This window comes from Oncorhynchus mykiss, chromosome 21 (assembly GCF_013265735.2).
Source record: "Oncorhynchus mykiss isolate Arlee chromosome 21, USDA_OmykA_1.1, whole genome shotgun sequence".
Lineage (NCBI taxonomy): Eukaryota > Metazoa > Chordata > Actinopteri > Salmoniformes > Salmonidae > Oncorhynchus > Oncorhynchus mykiss.
The window spans coordinates 47,073,900-47,096,383 of record NC_048585.1 but is presented as its reverse complement, the minus strand read 5'-3'; the positions used below and the strand labels follow the sequence as shown (position 1 = coordinate 47,096,383).

Below are 22,484 nucleotides of genomic sequence, written 5' to 3'. Positions count from 1 at the left end.
TGTGTGAGCATGTGTGTGTGTGTGTGTGTTTGTGTCAGCGTGCATGCCCGCATTTGTGTGTATGTACTATGCCTTTGTGTGCACATGCCTAAATGTGTGCGTGTGTGTGTGTGTGTTTACCTCTGTCTGGGGCTCCAGTGTGTCTCCATGCTCCCTCACTGGTCCCACAGCCATCTGGTTGAGAGCATCTGTGTTCCTGCCCACCAGTCATAACTCAGAGTAAATCACCAATCAGAGTAAATCACACCCAGCTTTCTGCCTGTCTGATACTGATACTCATATGAATCACAGAGCTTGTGCCCCAAACGGCACCCCTTCCCCTATACAGTGCACTACTTTTTGTCTTAAATGGTTGGACTTTAAAAAATTATGGAAATTTGTTCCAAAGTATTCCTATGCATAATAGAGAGATATATGTGACCGTATGAAATGATTATGTTTAAATCAAATAGTCTATCTGCTTGGGCTTCTTGCGGTTCATTTGCAGTTGACTAATTATTTGTAACTGTGTTCCGGCCCCCTGATCATCCGCTCAAGAAAAAAAATAGGCCCGCGGCTGAATCTAGTTGATGATCCCTGATGTAGGGAATATTGAGTCAACTGGGACGCAGGCTGAGTCTGTAAACCACACAAGTCTAATTGAGGCTATCAGGTGAGTTAAGTGGTGTGTGTTCCTGCCCGTGAGTCGAGAATCCCTTATTTTGGTCTGATTCATTTGGGCCTGTCTATGTGTGATAACTAGCTGGGTTTTCACGGATCCTGACTGATAGTAACACAGGTAATAGAAGAAGACATCTTGGAGTATTGAGATGCCCCTTGTGTCTTCCCTGATATCAGTTTACATCAGTCCTTTGTAACACCACAGCTCCCTCTACTGGGCTTTATATGGTGACGCATTAGACTTGAACTAGTCCTTTGCTATTGAAGGGGCTCAGCCACAACAGTTTCCAACTCCAGTCCTCCACTACCCCTAACAGCAAACACCCGAATCAACTTATTGAGGGCTTGATGATTGGTTGACAAGTTGAATCAGGTGAGTTTGTCCTAGGCTACAACAAAAATGTGTATGGTTGGAGGTACTGGATGACTGGAGTTGGGAAACACTGAGCTACAGTATCTATACATTTTTATCCTTGTTAACACTTGGTAAAGATACTTGAAACAATACTTGGTTGGGGGATGGAGATAAGGACTTGGTATATATGTCCCTGTTTCTTCAAATACACCACCTGATGAATATGATCTTGACCTTCGATGGGGCACTTTTAATGATGGAGGAGGCATTCTGGTGACTCCGCCCATACAGAATCTGCCCGTTGATCTGATAGGGTACAGAAATGTACTTATTACTACTGTCTTCATAACACTTTATTCAATTGAATTCGATGCAATACTATTCAATTCCGCACCTGTCATTACATTTGCTTGCTTCCTGCAAACCTCAGATAATATAGTCGAGGCTAAAACTCAACGCAGATCTCAAATCAGAGAAGAGAATCTAAATCAAGTCATATTTGTCTGATTCAGACCATACAACACAGTAATAACCACGGGGCATCAACTCCTGGTTTAGGAGCACCAATCTAAAGCATCTGTGACCACTAAGTTACTAATACAAGCCCCTCACCTCCAACAGTTCATCCCCGACCACAACGCGACCGTCTTTGCCGGCGGCTCCACTGGGGTCGATCCCGACCACAAACACGCTCATGCGGGAGCGGTCACGGTTGCCAGCCAGGCTAAGGCCCAGGCCAGTCTTCCCCTTCTCCAGCTCAATCATGTGGAGAAGCCCTGGGAGGCTGTCGTACCTCTGACTGATGTTCTCTGTAGAGAACAGTAGATAGATTGAAATGGGTTGAAACACTGACAAATCATACTGATGGACGTGAATACAGTGGAGGGCTTGACTACAACCTGTGTGTGTTGTATAATTATAATTCACATGTGAAATGATTGAATAGAGCCACATACAGCTATAATGGATAGATTTCTATGTATTTTATAGTATAGCTTTAAGCTGGATTTAAGCTGGCTTTTCTTGACTTACTACACTCACAACCCGAACATAAGAAGAATGTGACAGAGAAGTCATGAATGGGAATCAAACAAAAGGGTTCTAAGCGCAAGGATAACATCAATTGCAAAGTCATAATCAATACAACATCTCACAAGAGTCAAATTCTTCTATTACACTCCCTGACTGACAGGCCTCTCTCTCTCTCTCTCTCTCTCTATCTCTCATCTATGTTGTTCTGGGCTGTATGCCTAAATGCTCCTGTACTAATCTCCCTGACTCACCTCTCCAGTCTCCACCTCATTAATCGGATCACCACAGGACACACACACACACACACACACACACACACACACAACACACACAACACACACACACACACACACACACACACACACACACACACACACACACACACACACACACACACACACACACACACACACACACACACACACACACACACACACACACACACACACACACACACCAGGGGCCCAGGAGGGACTACACTGCCTGTAATCAGAAGAGCCTGAGGCCCCATCCAGAAACAACCCCTTTCCCTACCCCCTAGGCTAGGGGTATTCAACTCTTACCCTACGAGGTCTGGAGCCTGCTGCTTTTCTGTTCTACCTGATAAATAATTGCACCCACCTGGTGTTGCAGGTCTAAATCAGTGCCTGGTTAGAGGGGAAGAATGAAAAAAACACAGTGGGACTGGCTTCGAGGTCCAGAGTTGAGTTTGAAGGCCCAAAGCACTTCATTTTGAATAACTGGATAGGTATAATATCACTGTGCTAGTCTAGTTCACTTGCCTTGGGATCCTAGTAGCAAGAATTACATTGAACTCCATTCCACATCAAGTAACTCATGCAAGCACATTATGGAACAGAGGGGACTGTGAAGAGAATCTGTTGTAAATGTAATGTAATGTTGTTTTTTATTGTATATAACTGGCTTAATTGTGCTGGACCCTGGGAAGAGTAGCTGCTGCCTTGACAGTAACTAATGGGCATCCATAATAAATACAAATAAAAATACTTAGCTCTTGAAGTGGACTGAAATTGGTGTCGGTAAGAATTTTGGGTGTACCGGTGTGTTCCGGCCTAATTCAAGCACTGGCAAGACCATGATAGCAATGTGAAGGCCCTCTAGTGGCCACTAGGTCCTAGCACATGGGAGCAGGCAAGCCAAAAGGGAAATATCTGAATCCATTGCACAGTCTAGAAACAAACCCTACTGCCTACCCACTGTGCAGTGGATATTTGTGTAAATCTGAAAGGAGTATAAATATGGTAGTAGCTGCACATTGACCTCTTAAGAATTTGTCGGACTTTCCCCATATCAAATCTATCCAGTTCTCCACAAGTGCCTAGGGAGTAGGGGCTAGGGGTTGGGTCTCTGGACTGGGCCCATGGGCTTATTCATTGTGTAATGATCACTAATAGCAATGTGAGAACCCAGATAACATAACTTGGGTTAGCCAACTTCGGTCCTTTCATTAAGGGGGCAGTTGCCCTTAATGGTCAGTCGTCCCCCCCCCCTCCATAATGGCCATGGTTAGGATTAAGAGGAAGGCAAACTGTTCCTAGATCTGTTCATAGAGTCACACTCACTCCATCTGTAGCCAAACTTATCCTCCTCTTCTGTCTGGGACGGTCTGTCGGGAATCTCTGTCAGAGTATCCGTGTCTGTCTCTCCAACGTGGGGAACCACAGGAAGAGAGAGGTGAAGAGTGGTGGACGATGTCTTTCCCGCTTCCCGCTTTGGCGGCTGCCACATCACAGAAGTATCGGGAAAAATAGATTTGTTGTGTGGCAAAAAGGCAGATAACAATCGCTTAGTTTCAACATAGCAGGTTTAGCTGACTACAACCTAAAGCTGTATTGTTAAATTCAGTCGGTAAAGTAAGTTTTAGTCACTCGTGTGCAGATGGACACTTGAAAATAATATTACCCTACTTTTTAGGGATTATTTTTTGTTTATGCCTAAACAAGGAATGCTTGCTGTAAGAAAAGTCATAAGCAGTGTATTTCTAGATTACTTCAATATTCAAGACTGAGTTTAATAACAAATGTTCCTTACTGATAGAATTCAATCCAACCATTGTATATAAACATACCCTCGTCAAACTGACTATCCTACCGATCCTTGACTTCAGCGATGTCATTTACAAAATAGCCTCCAACACTCTACTCAGCAAATTGGATGTAGTCTATCACAGTGCCATCCGTTTTGTCACCAACACCCCACATACCACCCACCCCTGCAACCTGTATGCACTCATTGGCTGGCCCTCGCTTCATATTCGTCACCAAACCCACTGGCTCCAGGTCATCTATAAGTCTTTGCTAGGTAAATCCCCGCCTTATCTCAGCTCACTGGCCACCATAGCAGCACCCACCCGTAGCACGCGCTCCAGCAGGTATATTTCACTGGTCACCCCCAAAGCCAACTCCTCCTTTGGCCACCTTTCCTTCCAGTTCTCTGCTGCCAATGACTGGAATGAACTGCAAAAATCACTGAAGCTGGAGACTTAAATTTCCTTCACTAACTTTACGCATCAGCTATCAGAGCAGCTTACCGATCATTGCACCTGTACATAGCCCATCTGTAAATAGCCCACCCAACTACCTCATCCCCATATTGTTATTTTTTTGCTCCTTTGCACCCCAGTATCTCTACTTGCACATTCATCTTCTGCACATCTATCACTCCAGTGTTTAATTGCTAAATTGTAATTATTTCGCCACTATGGCCTATTTATTGCCTTACCTCCCTAATCTTACTACATTTGCACACACTGTATATAGCCTTTTCTATTGTGTTATTGACTGTACGTTTGTTTATCCCATGTGTAACTCTGTGTTGTTTGTGTTGAACTGCTTTGCTCTATCTTGGCCAGGTCACAGTTGTAAATGAGAACTTGTTCTCAACTTGCCTACCTGGTTAAATAAAGGTGAAATAAATAAAATAAAAATCTGATAATGGATACAAAGGAAAACAATGGATTATTTTGATACATTTAGATAAATTCAAATGCATTTTGATTCCGAATCAAACCATTGCATATTTTGGGGATGAATTTGGCAATTTCAATTTCCACATTTTGCAAAAAGAAGAACATTTGTGTCGATGCTATCTGTAAACAACAAAAGGCAAAAAAGAAAAAGGGATTCAAACAGGTTTAGTGAAAAGATGCTAGGACAGCATGCATGCATGTAAGGGCTGTCCAGTATGTGTCTCCACATATATTCCATAACACAACCGTACGAGCATACATGGAAATAGAAGGTGAAAAGCACGACAACACAAAGACCCACAAACCTTAAACGGAGTAGGAGTGAAAGGGTTAGTTGGGGAGAGGCGTAGGAATAGTCTACTGTGACACTCAACCTCCTACAAAGAACAGAGAATAGTCAGTGACTTTCTAGGACGGCATCATAGCGAAACTAAAGGCAGAAACTTCACTCCACTGCTATGATGGAGAGTATGAGTGAAGTACTAGGTCTACTAAAAATCCTAATTTTATGAGCTAAATATGATTCATTATTGTGGACTAAAACTGGATAACTGAAGGGTCATGTGTATGCAATCACGCATGCACTCGTTGTGATGGGACCTGAACTTTAAAAGTACGATGAACAAAAAAAAAAATTCCCAAAGCCCTGCGGAAATTTGATTTGAGACTTCTACGACAATACAACGTCAAGTTACAGGCATTACCTAAGTTTAAAAGACCGTCGCCCAAACACTTTCAAATACAGTACTTGAGCAGTGCTTGTTTACTTGCTCTGAGCTAAATCCAGAGCACCTCAAGTATTTGAAAGTATTTGGCATATGTATTTGATGCAGGTTTGAAGGTTGCATAGAGACACTAACCTTGTCACCATTGCGCCGCGCCACTCTCTCCTCGTTGGTGTCCGTGGTTGAGGACTGTTATGTACAAGAGGGACGGAGACATGAAAAATACACCATTAGGCATTGTCATCAAATTACATATCAGCAAAGGTTGAACTTACAACGGTGAGACATCATACTGTATTTAAATTGGTGAGGCTTGCATGGTAAATGTTTAAAATGTATAGAATGTACATTCAGTAAAGTAAAAGAATCCCTATACACTACCGGTCAATGTTTAAGAACACCTACTCATTCAAGGGTTTTTCTTTACTTTTTCTATTTTCTACAATGTAGAATAATAGTGAAGTCATTAAAACTATGAAATAACACATATGGAATCATGTAGTGACCAAAACAAGTATTAAATAATAAATATATTTTGATTGGTTTTAGATTCTTCATATAGCCACCCTTTGCCTTGATGACAGCTTTGCACATACTTGGCATTCTCTTAACCAGCTTCATGAGGTAGTCACCTGGAATGCATTTCAAGTAAAAGGTGTGCCTTCTTAAAAGCGTTTGAGCCAATCAGCTGTGCTGTGTTGTGACAAGGGTATGAGTGGTATACAGAAGATAGACCTATTTGGTAAAAGACCAAGTCCATATCATGGCAAGATCAGCTCAAATAAGCAAAGAGAAACGACAGTCCATCATTACTTGATGACATGAAGGTCAGTCAATACGGAAAATGTTAAGAACTTCGAATGTTTCTCCATGTGCAGTCGCAAAAACCATCAAGCGCTATGATGAAACTAGCTCTCATGAGGACCGCCACAGGAATGGAAGACCCAGAGTTACCTCTGTGGCAGAGGATAAGTTCATTAAAGTTACCAGCCTCAGAAATTGCAGCCCAAATAAATGCTTCACAGAGTTCAAATAACAGACACATCTCAACATCAACTGTTCAGAGGAGACTGTGTGAATCAGGCCTGCATGGTGGAATTGCTGCAAAGAAACCAATACTAAAGGAAACCAATAAGAAATAGAGACTTGCTTGGGCCAGGAAACACGAGCAATGGACATTAGACCGGATGAAATTTGTCCTTTGGTCTGGAGTCCAAATTTGAGATTTTTGGTTCCAACAGCAGTGTCCTTGTGGGACGTGGTGTGGGTGAACGGATGATCTCTGCATGTGTATTTCCCACCGTAATACATGGAGGAGGAGGTGTTATGGTGTGGGGGTGCTTTGCTGGTGACACTGTCTGTGATTTATTTAGAACTCAAGGCACACTTAACCAGCATTGCTAACACAGAATTCTGCAGCGATACGACTTCCCATCTGGTCTGGGCTTAATGGAACTATCATTTGTTTTTCAACAGGACAATGACCCAACACACCTCCGGGCTGTGTAAGGGCTATTTTACCAAGAAGGAGAGTGATGGAGTGCTGCATCAGATGACCTGGCCTCCACAATCCCCCGACCTCAACCAAACTGAGATGGTTTGGGATGAGTTGGACCGCAGACAGAAAAAAAAGCAGCCAACAGGTGCTCAGCATATGTCCGAACTCCTTCAAGACTGTTGGAAAAGCATTCCAGGTGAAGCTGGTTGAGAGAATGCCAAGAGTGTGCAAAGCTGTCATCAAGGCAAAGGGTGGCTATTTGAAGAATCTGAAATATAAAATATATTTTTTATCTCTTTAACACTTTTTTGGTTACTACATGATTCAATATGTGTTATTTTGTAGTTTTGATATCTTCACTATTATTCTACAATGTCGAAAATATAAAAAAATTAAGAAAAACCCTTGAATGAGTAGGTGTTCTAAAACTTTTGACCGGTAGTGTATATTAAAAACATTTGTTTGAATATAACAAAAAAAGTAGCCTGAGCAAAATATCAGTGTTTTTTTTTCTTCATGAGTTGTGATTGTATAAGCTTGGCTACACTAGAGTATTGATTACCCTTTGTCAGAGTAGTTACTGTACACGTTACACATAGGGAAAACTAAAATGATGCGTCCAGTGAGGTAGGCAGGCCGGTAATCGATATTCCACCCAAGCCTGACCACCTCTCAACCAGGAGCTGACTTAATATATTCTGCCTGCCAGCCAGAAACCACAACAGCAACATGGCAGTGAACCTTGTGGTTTGGGGTACTGAACATATTGGCTATTGTGTTCTTTTAGCTTTTCCTGTTCCTTAATTCTTTCTCAGTTCACAAAACTTTATGAGCTGGTATCCCAGGGAGGCACAATCTATTCCTGGACTCAAAAGGACTTTCAACTGTGATTTTCCACTGAGCATGCTTTTGAGTTCATTAGTAGAATTCATCTGGGTCTGGGAAACTGGGACAAAAATAAACTATTTTACACTGAGAGAGTATATTATACACTGTAGGATTGACCACCCAAAAGCAGACCATGAGCAGCAAAAGGAGCAAAAAGCAATCAGTCTAAATGAAGTAAGATTGGGCACTGACAACATTTTTATCAAAGGCTCTCATGGAAAGAAGGGAATTTGGAGGCTCAAAAGTTGAAACACCAAGAAAATTTAGGCTCAATAGTAAAAACACCTCTGTAGTTATTCAAATGATTCCAAAAATAAGTGACTGGTAATAAATGTCCTCGAGGAGACCAGTTTTTTAAAGAAAATCAAAGTTGAGCTCTTTCTTAGAAGCCAAACAACAAATGTTTCCGAGAATCCTCAAGGGTGCTTTTGGATTATTCACTAGTGACAGAGAAGTGTTGAAGGCTATAAAGGGGAAACTGCTAGGAAGCATCATTACGATCTGTAGGTGGGCCCCAACGGCACCATTTAAAAGGGCAAGAGCAATACAGACCTGACCATAGCAGTTAACCTTTGCAGCATATAACATTTACCCTGGATGCAGCCCGATTCCAATTTTTTATTGGGTATCTTTTTTTTGCACACACATACATACAGTAGTCTATAAGCAAGTCTGTGAAAACTTCTGAATGGAGAGATAAAGCAACATAGACTCCACTGATGTGCAAAGAAAAAGAGGAAGAAAGATAAAAAGAAACCGAGAGAGAGGGAGAGAGAGGGTGAGAGAGAGAAGGAGAGAGGGAGAGAGTGAGAGAGAGGGTGAGAGAGAGATTACCTGGCACATGTGATGAGGCAAGCGTTTTAAAGCGGTGCTGTACTCTATGACTGGTGATGAAGTGGGGCTATAGCGGGACTTGGGCTGAGGAAGAGGTGCATGCTGGACTGGTTAGTGGAAGGTTGCGGAAAAGGTCTGTAAAGCTTTAACCATGCATGCAAATTGATGATTGTGAGTTGTATGTCAATATACACAATATACACAATTTATTAGGTACACCAACCCATTCACGAAAATGGTTTGCTACTACAGACAGTGAGTCAATTGGCCGGGGCTAGCTATATAAAGCAGGCAGACAGGCATTCAGTTACTGTTTGATTGAATATTATAATGGGCAAAACGAGTGACCTAAGTGACTTTGAGCGTGGTATGATCGTAGGTGGCAGGCGCGCCAGTTCGAGTATCTCAGAAACGTCCGGCCTCCTGGGCTTTTCACGCACGACAGTGTCTCTCGGGTTTACAGAGAAAAACAGGCAAATAACAGTGCAGTACAACAGTGCTGCGCAGAACGGCATCTTGGAATGCACAACTCATCTTTCCATATCAAGGATGGGCTATTGCAGCAGACAAACAACAACGGGTTCCACTCCTATCAGCTAAAAATAAGAAGTGGCTCCAGTGGGCATACGATCAAACACTGGACAATTGAGGAGTGCAAAAACATTGCCTGCTCCAATGAATCCCGGTTCCTGTTGTGTCATGCTGATGTCAGAGTCAGCATTTGGAGTAAGCAGCATGATTTCATGGCCCCATCCTGCCTGGTGTGAACGGTACAGGCTGGTGGCGGTGGTGTGATGGTGTGGGGAAGGTTTTCCTGGCACATGTTAGGTCCCTAGATACTAATTGAGCAACATTTGAACACTACACCATGTAGAATCCATTCCCCGAACAATTCAGACTGTTCTGGAGGCAAAGCTGGGTCCTACCCGGTACTAATAATCTGGCGATGTTGGCGATTGCAAACCTTGTAGCAATTCCAGTAGGATATTAGTTAGTCATGCTAATGGTGCTTTCAAACCAATCAAGATTATGCAGCAAAAATACAGTCAGTCTAATGTTTTGTCATTTTAAGTTTCTGTTGAACTTTTAATTAAATGGTCCTGACAAGGAATCTGTCAAATAATTGAATATAAGCAAAAGCCTTTCTCCCACTTGAAAGACGTCCTCTCACAAAGCGCACTCTCGGGTGTGAAAGCGCCCTAATAGCCAGTCATGCTTTTGAAGCCATGTCACAGATATAGATACTGTAGCTACTATAGTCTTTGTTGGATACAGGATGGTTAAGTAGCTTTTAGAATGGGATAATTAATGGTGAGAGATTAGGAAATCTCCATCAACAAAACAAAGGAGATGATTGTGAACTTCAGGAAACAGCAGAGGGAGCACCCTGCTATCCACATCGAAGTGACAGCAGTGGAAAAGGTAGAAAGTTTTAAGTTCCTAGGTGTACACATCACATACAAACTGAAATGGCCCACCCACGCAGACAGTGTGGTTAAGAAGGCGCAACGTCGCCTATTCAACCTCAGGAGGCTGAAGAAATGTGGCATTTCACCCAAAACCCTGACAAACTTTTACAAATGCACAATCGAGAGCATCCTGTCGGGCTGTATCACAGAGGGCGGTGCATACTGTCGGTCTCAACCGCAAAGCTTTCCAGAGGGTGGAGATGGATCACTAGTCACTTTATACAATGCCACTCTAAACAATACCACTTTAATAATGTTTACATATCTTACATTACTCATATCACATGTACTGTATATACTGTATTTTATACCATCTATTGTATCTTGCCTATGCCGCTCAGGCATTGCTCATCCATATACTTACATGTACATATTCTCATTCACCCCTTTAGATTTGTGTGTATTAGGTTGTTGTTGGGGAATTGTTAGATTACTCGTTAGATATTACTGCACTGTTGGAACTAGAAGCACAAGCATTTCGCTACACTCACATTAACATCTGCTAACCATGTGTATGTAACAAATACAATTTGATTTGATTTTGATTTGAAATAAAGTATTGTTGTTGAAAGACATTAACCACACAGCCAGCATGCTAACACGGGGAGCTAGGAACACTTAGCTAGCATGCTATCACAGTAAGATAACATGCTAGCATACTAACACAGGGAGCTAGGACCACTTAACTAGAATGCTATGACAGTAAGCTAGCATCCTAGCATAAGGAGCTAGGACCACTTGGCTAGAATGCTGTCACAGTAAGCTAGCATGTTAGCAGGCTAACACAAGGAGCTAGAGGGCTCACCCTGGGCCTGTGGACGATACTCTGGACCAGGAACACTACAGGGTTTCCTGCCCTGCGGATGGCCTCCACAGCCTGCTCGTGACTGGCATCACTCAGGTCCACACCGTCCACCTGAAACATTCCAAAGAAACAAACAAGTAATTCATAGGTTATTACTGTGCAATTACCATTTCGCCATGTTAAAGTCAAATGCATGCTAATCTCTATAGTGTGAAATAATATTGATTGGTGTACCTCAACAATCCTATCTCCAGTCTTCAGGGTTCCATTGCGGCCGGCGGGGCTGTCCGCCATGATGTGTTTGATGAAGATGCCCCGCATCACCTCACCGTTGCTAAGGCGACTGCCCATCCCTCTGCCCCCCACAATGCTGATGCCAAGGGACTTGCCCGCTTCTCTTTTGAGCTCCACCCTGAGCGAGGCAACACACATTGTAAAATATATTTTTAAAGGGTACTGTATTGTGCCACTTCTTGGGACAGGGTTGGGGTTGTTATAATTTCATTTATTTGCATACAAAGTAAAAAATAAGAAGTGACATTGAGTGAGGAAATGGGTTGTGTAAAAATCTCACCTATTGAATACAAATTCAGGGAAGTACAACAGTACAGAAGGTTCAACAATTGAGAATGGAAACGATTGGGGCATTGTGGCGAGTCGGTAAATTAGGTAGACTGGATATGATTCTCAGTCATTTAGATTAGGGAACTGTGTCAGTTCTGCAAATTGGCTACATTTCTATCTGTGACATTCTAAACGTTGTAGCTCATTGAGTTAGCCTCAGCTATCAATAACCCTACTCCTGGAGTGCTACAGTGTTTGCTGATTTCCTCTTATAGATATATATGCAGGCGCTAGCTCAGTTCCAAAGCGGTATAACTAATGCTTGCTGTCCAAACACTTCTTATTACTTATTTACCCAATCAGCTTTGTTTCCTTAACATTAAAGTTGGAAAGAGGTTACACCCCCCACCTTTAGTGAATAGTGAAAGCCTTCAATGGCGCTGCCCATGCTAAAACAGGCTTTGTGCCAAGGGCATGTTGTTTGTTCAACTCTATGTTCTGGTCCAAGCCAAAGTCCAACTTCCTACTCACTTCATAGGCTGGTTCCAGTTACTGAAGGTGGCGGTCTGTAACTCGCTCTCCTCTCCCTCTCCATCCTCCCGCTCAGGAAGTTCTGGGATTCCTCTTCTGCAAAAAGACAAACAATTGTAAACCTGGTGGTTTGCTCATCGACTTGTTTTGTCTGGAGTTAAACAAAATAATGTTGTGAAAAGCCGGTCTATGCTGGAAAATAAAAGCATATACTTTTACTTAAGGCATTGTTATGAAAACACTTTCTATAAATGCATGGCTTCTATAAAGTTTTATAAAGTTTGAGCTTACATTGGGGCCAGAGGTGCATCAGAGCAGATGTCATCTTTAGGCTGCTCCAGGCTAGTCTTATACTCCTCCAGATACTCCACAGGGACATAGGTAATGCTGAGAACACACACACCAATGAGCATCAGCACTCCTCCGAACAACAACCTGACCAAGATTTGTCATCATCACTGCGAATACCCCCAAAATACATAACCTGCCCATAAACATATGACACGGGAGTTCAACCTTGTGTGCAAGCATGTCAGAATTCATCATTAGGGGTGATATGATCGTTTAACAAAGCATTAAAGTGGAAGTGCCTGCATTCATATGCAACCCGATATGTCAGAATGAGCCTTTTTACAAAACAGCCTTTTATTTATTCACCAATTTACATTGTTCTCCTCCCCGTCCAATTTACCTCTGAGGCCCAAGATTTCAGGAGGGGAAGGAATGAGCTCTGCAAATTTCTCTGGCAATGATTTCTGCCTATCATGAGCCCAAGGTGAGCCGTCAATGAATAATGTAGTGAGCCGTCAATGGATTGAGTGTGGGAATTCTTTCCAAAATAATGTCATTGAGTTTTGAAGGGAACATCAATTGGAACAGCAATTCTTAATTTACTGGAACAGTAGAGAACGTTCAAAATATTAAGAATTGAAGGAAAGGGAGTAGAAAAGCGCATAAGTCCGCTTTGGTAAGCCCAGTTTCAAGCAATTAATCATCCGTAGTTGATTCTAAAGCACACACACACACATTTGAGTGAAGATGACAGATCTAACAATGATGGGATGACTCATACTTCAACATTAGGACATGCAGACACGGAGGTACTTGAATCCCTGTTCATTCAAACAGCAATTCAAATGCCTCCAAAAACAGATGAAGGAAGAAATAAGTGAATTCGTGTGTGATGGGGTGGATACAGCACAGACGAAAAAGTGCAAAATCAATCGTTATCACCCCACACAAATGGACCTGCATGCCCAGTAGTCAACGAGAGGCATGTCAATGAAGTGTTAAGGATGAATTGTTAAAAACCCATGGTTAGTGGTGCAGTCCAGTGAGAGACTTTTCCAGATACATTGACTGCGTGTTGGGACTGCGGTCAATGTGCTGTATGTAGCCTATACGATTATCTAATCTAGTGAACTGTAATCTCCACAGATGTCCAAATTATTTGATTATTAATGAGTAAGAGGTAACAGGGCATTTAGCTAAGAAATCTGTTAAAAAAAATGAACAGTTCAGATTAAGGTTTGTGTATGGTTGATTTAAACTTTGGTGGATTTACAGTATGGTTGATATACAGCATGGTTGACTTACATTATGGTTGATATACAGTATGGTTGATTTAATCTATGGTTGATATACAATATGGTTGATTTAAACTATGGTTGATTTACAGTATGGTTGATTTACACTATGGTCGATATACAGTATGGTTGACTTACATTATGGTTGATATACACTATGGTTGATTTAATCTATGGTTGATATACAATATGGTTGATTTAAACTATGGTTGATTTACAGTATGGTTGATTTACAGTATGGTTGATATACAGTATGGTTGATTTAAACTATGGTTGATTTACAGTATTCTTGATATACAGTATGGTTGATTTACACTATGGTTGATATACAGTATGGTTGATATACAGTATGGTTGATTTAAACTATGGTTGATATACAGTATGGTTGATTTACACTATGGTTGATATACAGTATGGTTGATATACAGTATGGTTGATTTAAACTATGGTTGATATACAGTATCGTTGATTTACATTATGGTTGATATACAGTATGGTTGATTTACATTATGGTTGATATACAGTATGGTTGACTTACATTATGGTTGATTTAAACTATGGTTGATATACAGTATGGTTGATTTACATTATGGTTGATTTAAACTATGGTTGATATACAGTATGGTTGATTTACATTATGGTTGATTTAAACTATGGTTGATATACAGTATGGTTGATTTAAACTATGGTTGATTTACAGTATGGTTGATTTAAACTAGGGTTGATTTAAACTAGGGTTGATTTACACTATGGTCGATATACAGTATGGTTGATTTACACTATGGTTGATTTACATTATGGTTGATATACAGTATGGTTGATTTACTGTATGGTTTGTTTACAGTATGGTTGATATACACTATGGTTGATTTACAGTATGGTTGATATACACTATGTTTGATTTACAGTATGGTTGATATAAACTATGGTTGATTTACAGTATGGTTGATATACAGTATGGTTGATTTACAGTATTGTTGATATAGAGTATGGTTGATTTACAGTATTGTTGATATAGAGTATGGTTGATTTACACTATGGTTTATATACAGTATGGTTGATTTACAGTATTGTTGAAATACAGTATGGGTGATTTACAGTATTTTTGATATACAGTATGGTTGATTTATACTATGGTTGATATACAGTATAGTTGATTTACAGTATTCTTGATATACATATGGTTGATTTACACTATGGTTGATATACAGTATGGTTGATTTACAGTATGGTTGATATACAGTATGGTTGATTTACACTATGGTTGATTTACAGTATGGTTGATTTACACTATGGTTGATTTACATTATGGTTGATATACAGTATGGTTGATTTACTGTATGGTTTGTTTACAGTATGGTTGATATACACTATGGTTGATTTACACTATGGTCGAGATACAGTATCGTTGATTTACATTATGGTTGATATATAGTATGGTTGATTTACATTATGGTTGATATACAGTATGGTTGATATACAGTATGGTTGATATACAGTATGGTTGATTTACATTATGGTTGATTTACATTATGGTTGATATACAGTATGGTTGATTTACTGTATGGTTTGTTTACAGTATGGTTGATATACACTATGGTTGATTTACATTATGGTTGATATACAGTATGGTTGATTTACTGTATGGTTTGTTTACAGTATGGTTGATATACACTATGGTTGATTTACAGTATGGTTGATTTACACTATGTTTGATTTACAGTATGGTTGATATAAACTATGGTTGATTTACAGTATGGTTGATTTACAGTATTGCTGATATACAGTATGGTTGATTTACTGTATGGTTTGTTTACAGTATGGTTGATATACACTATGGTTGATTTACAGTATGGTTGATTTACACTATGTTTGATTTACAGTATGGTTGATTTACACTATGGTTGATTTACACTATGTTTGATTTACAGTATGGTTGATATAAACTATGGTTGATTTACATTATGGTTGATGTACGGTATGGTTGATTTACAGTATTGTTGATATAGAGTATGGTTGATTTACACTATGGTTGATATACAGTATGGTTGATTTACAGTATTGTTGAAATACAGTATGGTTGATTTACAGTATTCTTGATATACAGTATGGTTGATTTATACTATGGTTGATATACAGTATGGTTGATTTACAGTATTGTTGATATACATATGGTTGATTTACACTATGGTTGATATACAGTATGGTTGATTTACAGTATTCTTGATATACATATGGTTGATTTACACTATGGTTGATATACAGTATGGTTGATATACAGTATGGTTGATTTACAGTATGGTTGATATAGAGTATGGTTGATTTACACTATGGTTGATATACAGTATGGTTGATTTACAGTATTGTTGATATACAGTATGGTTGATTTACAGTATTCTTGATATACATATGGTTGATTTACACTATGGTTGATATACAGTATGGTTGATTTACAGTATGGTTGACTTTCAGCATGTGTTGTAATGTCTAGATCTGGATCAAACTCCCTTCCACGGACAGGTGATGAGACTCGGGTGCAGAAGTGAGAAAATGTGGACAGAGAGGAAATAAAGTGGTAGATTTTGGTTGCAGACCTGTCGGCGTGGGAGTTAGCGGTACTCACACATAAAAAGGGCACAGATCTTCCTCTGGGGCACAAGCAGATCTAGAAGGTGAAGAGGAAGTTATGCACCGTGGCTAACATACTGGAATGTACTGACATGTTTAGCGTTAATCAAGCAAGACTTGAGATACCAAAAATGATGGTGCCCCAGACTTAATGTAGCATCCATCGAATGCATGGAGAGAATACAATTTAGGAATGTAAAAGGCCTTAGTGAGTTGTCCAAATTTCACCATTGAGTGTCTTGTGCTAGGAGTCCAACCGCTGTAGGAAGCTTTTCCATATGACTGGAAGTCCTACCTTCATGTAGCCTACAGTATTCAATTGGTGGTGTTCATCAGAAATGTATGTACGGTAGCCTATATGCTATCATGCTTTGGATGGCACACCTTTTAAGGGATATTAAGGTGCACTCTATGACTCACAACACTGGATGACAATGAAATTTCCCACTATCGACCTGGCTAAAAGAAAACGGTGAGCTCCTTAACACAATTTCTACTACATTATAATGTTTACTGCATGGTTCATAAACAGGTGTTGTGAATATGTATTTGTTTATTTATTATGTTTGCTTATTTATTTGTTTATTTGGATCCCCATCAGCTTTTGCAGAAGCAGCATCTACTCTTCCTGTGGTCCACAAAAAACCCAAAGCCCAAGTAACAAAACACTGGCACACTGACAGAAAAGTCACACCAGTTTGTGAGGTATGTGTATTAGGCATCAGTTCAATGAAATGTGTGTTTGGATGGTTTGGGAAAACAGTTAGCTTTTGTATGGGAGATGTAAAAGGAGAAATAAAACTGTTTCTACGAGAGATGCAGAACAAATAGCCTTAATGGGATCATTGGGAGCAATTTACCCAAATGCCATTCACTATAAAGCTTCACTTGATCATAATTGTACACATAAGCTATAGAAAAGCGAGCAAATCATTCAGAAAACAAAAAATAAAAGAACCATATTTGATCAAGACGCGTTTATTTAGTGTGATGTCAGGTGACATTTATCTGACTCTATAGTGGTGTGTCTATGTACAGCACCAGTCAAAAGTTTGGACACACCTAGTCATTCAAGGGTTTTTCATTATTTGTACTATTTTCTACATTGTAGAATAATAGTGAAGACATCAAAACTATGAAATAACACATATGGAATCATGTTGTAACCAAAAAAATTGTTAAACAAATCTAAATATATTTTATATTTGACATTCTTCAATGTAGCCACCCTTTGCCTTGATGACAGCCTTCCACACTCTTGGCATTCTCTCAACCAGCTTCATGAGGTAGTCAGTCACCTGGAATGCATTTCAACTAACAGGTGTGCATTGTTAAAAGTTATTTGGTGGAATTTCTTTCCTTCTTAATGCGCTTGAGCCAATCAGTTGTGTTGTGACAAGGTAGGGGTGGTGTACAGAAGATTGCTCTATTTGAAAAAAAATAACAAGTTCATATTATGGCAAGAACAGTTGAAATAAGCTAATAGAAACGACAGTCCATCATTACTTTACGACATGAAGGTCAGTCAATTCGTAAAACTTCAAGAACTTTTCAAGTTTCTTCAAGTGCAGTCGTAAAAACCATCAAGCGGTATGAAACTGAATGATGAAACTGGCTCTCATAAGGATCGCCACAGGAAAGGAATTCCCAGAGTTACATCTGCTGCAGAGGATAAGTTCATTAGAGTTAACCGCACCTCAGATTGCAGCCCAAATAAATGCTTCACAGAGAAACAGACCCATCTCAAAATCAACTGTTCAGAGGAAACTGCTTGAATCAGGCCTTCATGGTGGAATTGCTGCAAAGAAACCACTACTAAAGGACACCAATAAGAAGAAGAGACTGCTTGAGCCAAGAAATACGAGCAATAGACATTAAACCAGAGGAAATCTGTCCTTTCGTCTGATGAGTCCAAATTTGAGATTTTTGATTCCAACCGCTGTGTCTTTGTGAGAGGCAGTGTAGGTGAATGGATGATCTCTGCATGTAAGGTTCCCACCGTGAAGCATGGAGGAGGAGGTGTGATGGTGCTTTGCTAGCGACACTGTCAGTGATTCATTTTGAATTCAAGGCAAACTTAACCAGCATGGCTACCACAGCATTCTGCAGTGATACGCCATCCCATCTGGTTTGCACTTAGTGGTACTATCATTTGTTTTCAACAGGACAATGACCCAAAATACACCACCAGGCTGTGTAAGTGCTATTTGACCAAAGACAGTGATGGAGTGCTGCATCAGATGACCTTGCCTCCACAATCACCGGACCTCAACCCAATTGAGTTGGACTGCAGAGTGAAGGAAAAGCAGTCAAACAAGTGCTCAGCATTTGTGGGAACTCCTTCAAGACTGTTGGAAAAGCATTTCTCATGAAGCTGGTTGAGAGAATGCCAAGAGTGTGCAGAGCTGTCATCAAGGCAAAGGGTGGCTACTTTAAAGAATCTAAAATATACAATATATTTTGATTGGTTTAAAACTTTTTTTGGTTACTATATGATTCCATATGTGTTATTTCATAGTTTTGATGTCTTCACTATTATTCTACAATGTAGAAAATAGTAAAAATAAAGATCCCTTGAATGAGTAGGTGTGTCCAAACTTTTGACTGGAACTATATGTTTGTAGAGAGGAGAAAGTTTGGGGTTTTGGTCTCCACAATATTATCCTATGACTTTACATTGTAACAGAAAAGGAGTGTGTATCAATGTGTAGGGAATCTAGTGAGAATATATTTGTGGTGAAATCTGCACTCTTTGTGTTGGAAGTAGGTGGATATTTTAATGAAGGCCTATAGTGAAACCATATAAAACAGGCTTCCATGGACAAGGTATAAAAACACTGAACATGTTGCCCTAGCCCAGGTCCTTACCCCAAGTCTGGCCCGATGAGGGAGTGTCTCCGGAGCATGGCGCGGGCCTGGGTGTTAGTCAGGTTGGCCATGGACTCGCCGTTGATGACTAGGATTAGGTCCCCTACTCCCAGACGGCCGTCTCGGCTGATGGAACCTCCATGGATGATGCTGCGGATGTACATGCCCAAGCCATCCTTGATTGTGCTCACTGTCATTCCTGTAAGGATGACAGTGACAAAATGCACAACATTCCCAAATACCTGGAACCTACAGTATAGGAAAAACGCTTACCCACAATTATGTGTCAAATGTGTTCAAGCCTGATTCATAGCTGAGGCCCCTATGTTCCACTTGGAGCTAAACGCAATAAGCCAAGTAAGTTACTTTTTTTATTTTATTTTTTTACAAATACTCCAAATGAACTGAAATACAACACATTTAATAAGTAATATCCGACAACCCTGACAGATATAAAGCACATAAAAGCATAATCAGATATTTTGCTAATTTAAATACAATTATGGTATGTAAGGAGGAAAGACTGATAAAGTGAAGGCTGTTCTCTATACAACAATTACTCATCAATATACAACATATTGCCAAAGAAATAATACAAACCGAGACTGGAGTTGCCCTTGACAACAGTGATTGTCCTTTCAAAATGACTCCCAGTGATTATAACCTCATCCCCTTCCTCTTTGGACTGCTTTACAGATGGCTCATCCCCCTTGAGAATAACGATTCAATAAAAAGTTTTAATGAAACAAATTCGAAAATATTTATATTTAAGTACAGCATTTAAAAATGAATAATAGTGACAGAATGAAATTGAGGTCATCTAAACTACCAGGGAGGTTAGGTGGAAACGATTAGTGAGGGCCAGGGAATCAAACATACAAAGTAAGGAAGGGATTCATCTTTAAATATTTTCTGTGATGCCGTTACCTTAGGAAAGTAAGTAGGAATGTGATTCTAGTAAAAAGTAGAATGTTTCAAACTGGTTGGGTTATCATTATTCTCGAAAATCCAATCAATTTCACATTGGCCTGTGATTAGTCCAGTGCATTTTTGACATGGGTTGAATGTAACTTGTTGCATTTCAATTTCCTGAGCATTGCCGAGGACCGATTTACTCATGCTTGTTTGATTACGAGGCACACTCAATGACATTCGATGGCAAAACGAAAGATGGCACGGCTCTTCAGATCAAGGCTCGTTTACCTTCATTAAGCCTTCCATCTCCCCTATGTCCTCAACGGCCATGGTGGACTCCACCTGAAAATGGAGAGACTGCACCGGCTCCCCCAAATCATTCAAACCAGGCTCAGGGTCAGTGTACGGACTGTATGAGTTTGACAGATCCGATGGCTCCATTTGGGTTAAGTGATGCGCCAGGTACTGATCGGAGCTAGTTAGTGCGTTGTCGTCAACCGTTAGGGCGTGACCTCCAATACTCCTGGGCAGGGGGAAAACGATGGGCTTCTCCTCTGGGGAGAAGGGTTCAGTGTCGTCCGCAAGGCCGAACAACGTCACCAAGGGATGCTCAGTCAACAAGTCCAGGCGAGCACTCCGCTATGTAGAAGAAGAAAAAAATGACGAGTCGAAATGGAGGTTACACCTCGTTAGTTTCTACCTCGATCGCCGTTCTGCACTCCTCCTAATGAGCCATTGAAAAGCCATCAGCAGCTGACAGGGAATAGCGATAATTACCGTACAGATGATTGTGCGCGATGCACCAAATAGCTCTGTATTATCTCCCTAGATATAATTCATGAGACCCGAACTGTATGGAAATTAATCTCTTCAGGGATTCCTTAATTTGGGATAGGGGGCAGCATTTTCACTTAAAGGATGAATAGCGTGCCCAGAGTAAACTGCCTCCTACTCAGTCCCAGATGCTAATATATGCATATTATTATTAGTATTGGATAGAAAACACTCTGAAGTTTTGAAAACTGTTTGAATGATGTCTGTGAGTATAACAGAACTCATATGGCAGGCAAAAACCTGAGAAAAAATCCAAACAGGAAGTTGGAAATCTGAGGTTTGTAGTTTTTGAATTTAGCCCCTATTGAATACACAGTGGGATATGGGTAACTTCCTAAGGCTTCCACTAGATGTCAACCGTCTTTAGAATGTTGTTTCAGGCTTCTACTGTGAAGGGGGGCCGGATGAGAGCTGTTTGACTAAGGGGTCTGGCAGCAGCCTCGTTCTCAGTCATGCGCAATTCACATGAGAGGTAGCTCTAGTTCCATTGCTTTTCTACAGACAATGAAGTTCTCCAGTTGGAACATTATTGAACATTTATGATAAAAACATCCTAAAGATTGATTATATTCCTAGTTTGACAAGTTTCTACGACCTGTAATTGAACTTTTTGAACTTTTCGTCCGACGTTCGGCTGGATCTGAATGCGCGTTTGGATTTGTTTACCAAACGCCCTAACAAAAGAAGCTATTTGGACATAATTGATGGACTTTATGGAACAAATCAAACATTTATGTCGAACTGGGATTCCTAGGAGTGCATTCTGATGAAGATCATCAAAGGTAAATTAATATTTATAATGCTATTTCTGACTAATGTTGAATGCTTTTTCCGTAAAGATTTTTAAAAATCTGACACAGTGGTTGTATTAAGGAGAAGTTTATATATATTTCCATGTATAACACATGTATTTTAATGATTAATGAGTATTTCTGTAAATTCACGTGGCTCTCTGCAAAATCACAGCATGTTTTAGAACTACTGAACATACCACGCCAATGTAAAATTTGATTTTTGGATATAAATATAAACGTTACCAAACAAAACATACATGTATTGTGTAACATGAAGTTCTATGAGTGTCATCAGATGAAAATCATCAAAGGTTAGTGATTAATTCTATCTATATTTGTGCTTTTTGTGACTCCTCTCTTTGGCTGGAAAAATGGCTAGGTTTTTCTGTGACTTGGTGGTGACCTAACATAATCGTTTGTGGAGCTTTCTCTGTAAAGGATTTTTGAAATCAGACACTGTGGCTGGATTAACCAGAAAATGGTGCCTAATACTTGTATGTTTGAGAAAT

At 40.2% G+C, this 22,484-nt stretch overlaps 1 protein-coding gene across 10 annotated transcripts in view; it reads right to left on the bottom strand.

The window, feature by feature from the left end:
* LOC110500876 (multiple PDZ domain protein) overlaps positions 1-22,484 on the bottom strand; it is a 78,961-nt gene that overhangs the window by 16,679 nt on the left and 39,798 nt on the right. For 6 of the 10 annotated variants that reach the window (XM_036958011.1, XM_036958012.1, XM_036958010.1 and 3 more), the window contains 14 exons: positions 20,636-20,986; positions 20,033-20,141; positions 19,433-19,631; positions 16,560-16,601; positions 12,642-12,737; positions 12,351-12,446; positions 11,490-11,667; positions 11,256-11,366; positions 8,982-9,065; positions 5,897-5,950; positions 3,631-3,787; positions 1,628-1,824; positions 1,230-1,321; positions 121-196 (listed from right to left, as the gene is read on the bottom strand). In XM_036958011.1, the coding sequence (XP_036813906.1) occupies positions 121-196; positions 1,230-1,321; positions 1,628-1,824; positions 3,631-3,787; positions 5,897-5,950; positions 8,982-9,065; positions 11,256-11,366; positions 11,490-11,667; positions 12,351-12,446; positions 12,642-12,737; positions 16,560-16,601; positions 19,433-19,631; positions 20,033-20,141; positions 20,636-20,986 (1,842 nt within the window). The remainder of the gene's footprint in view (positions 1-120; positions 197-1,229; positions 1,322-1,627; positions 1,825-3,630; positions 3,788-5,896; positions 5,951-8,981; positions 9,066-11,255; positions 11,367-11,489; positions 11,668-12,350; positions 12,447-12,641; positions 12,738-16,559; positions 16,602-19,432; positions 19,632-20,032; positions 20,142-20,635; positions 20,987-22,484) is intronic. The other 4 variants (XM_036958018.1, XM_036958019.1, XM_036958013.1 and 1 more) reach the window with 3 other exon arrangements.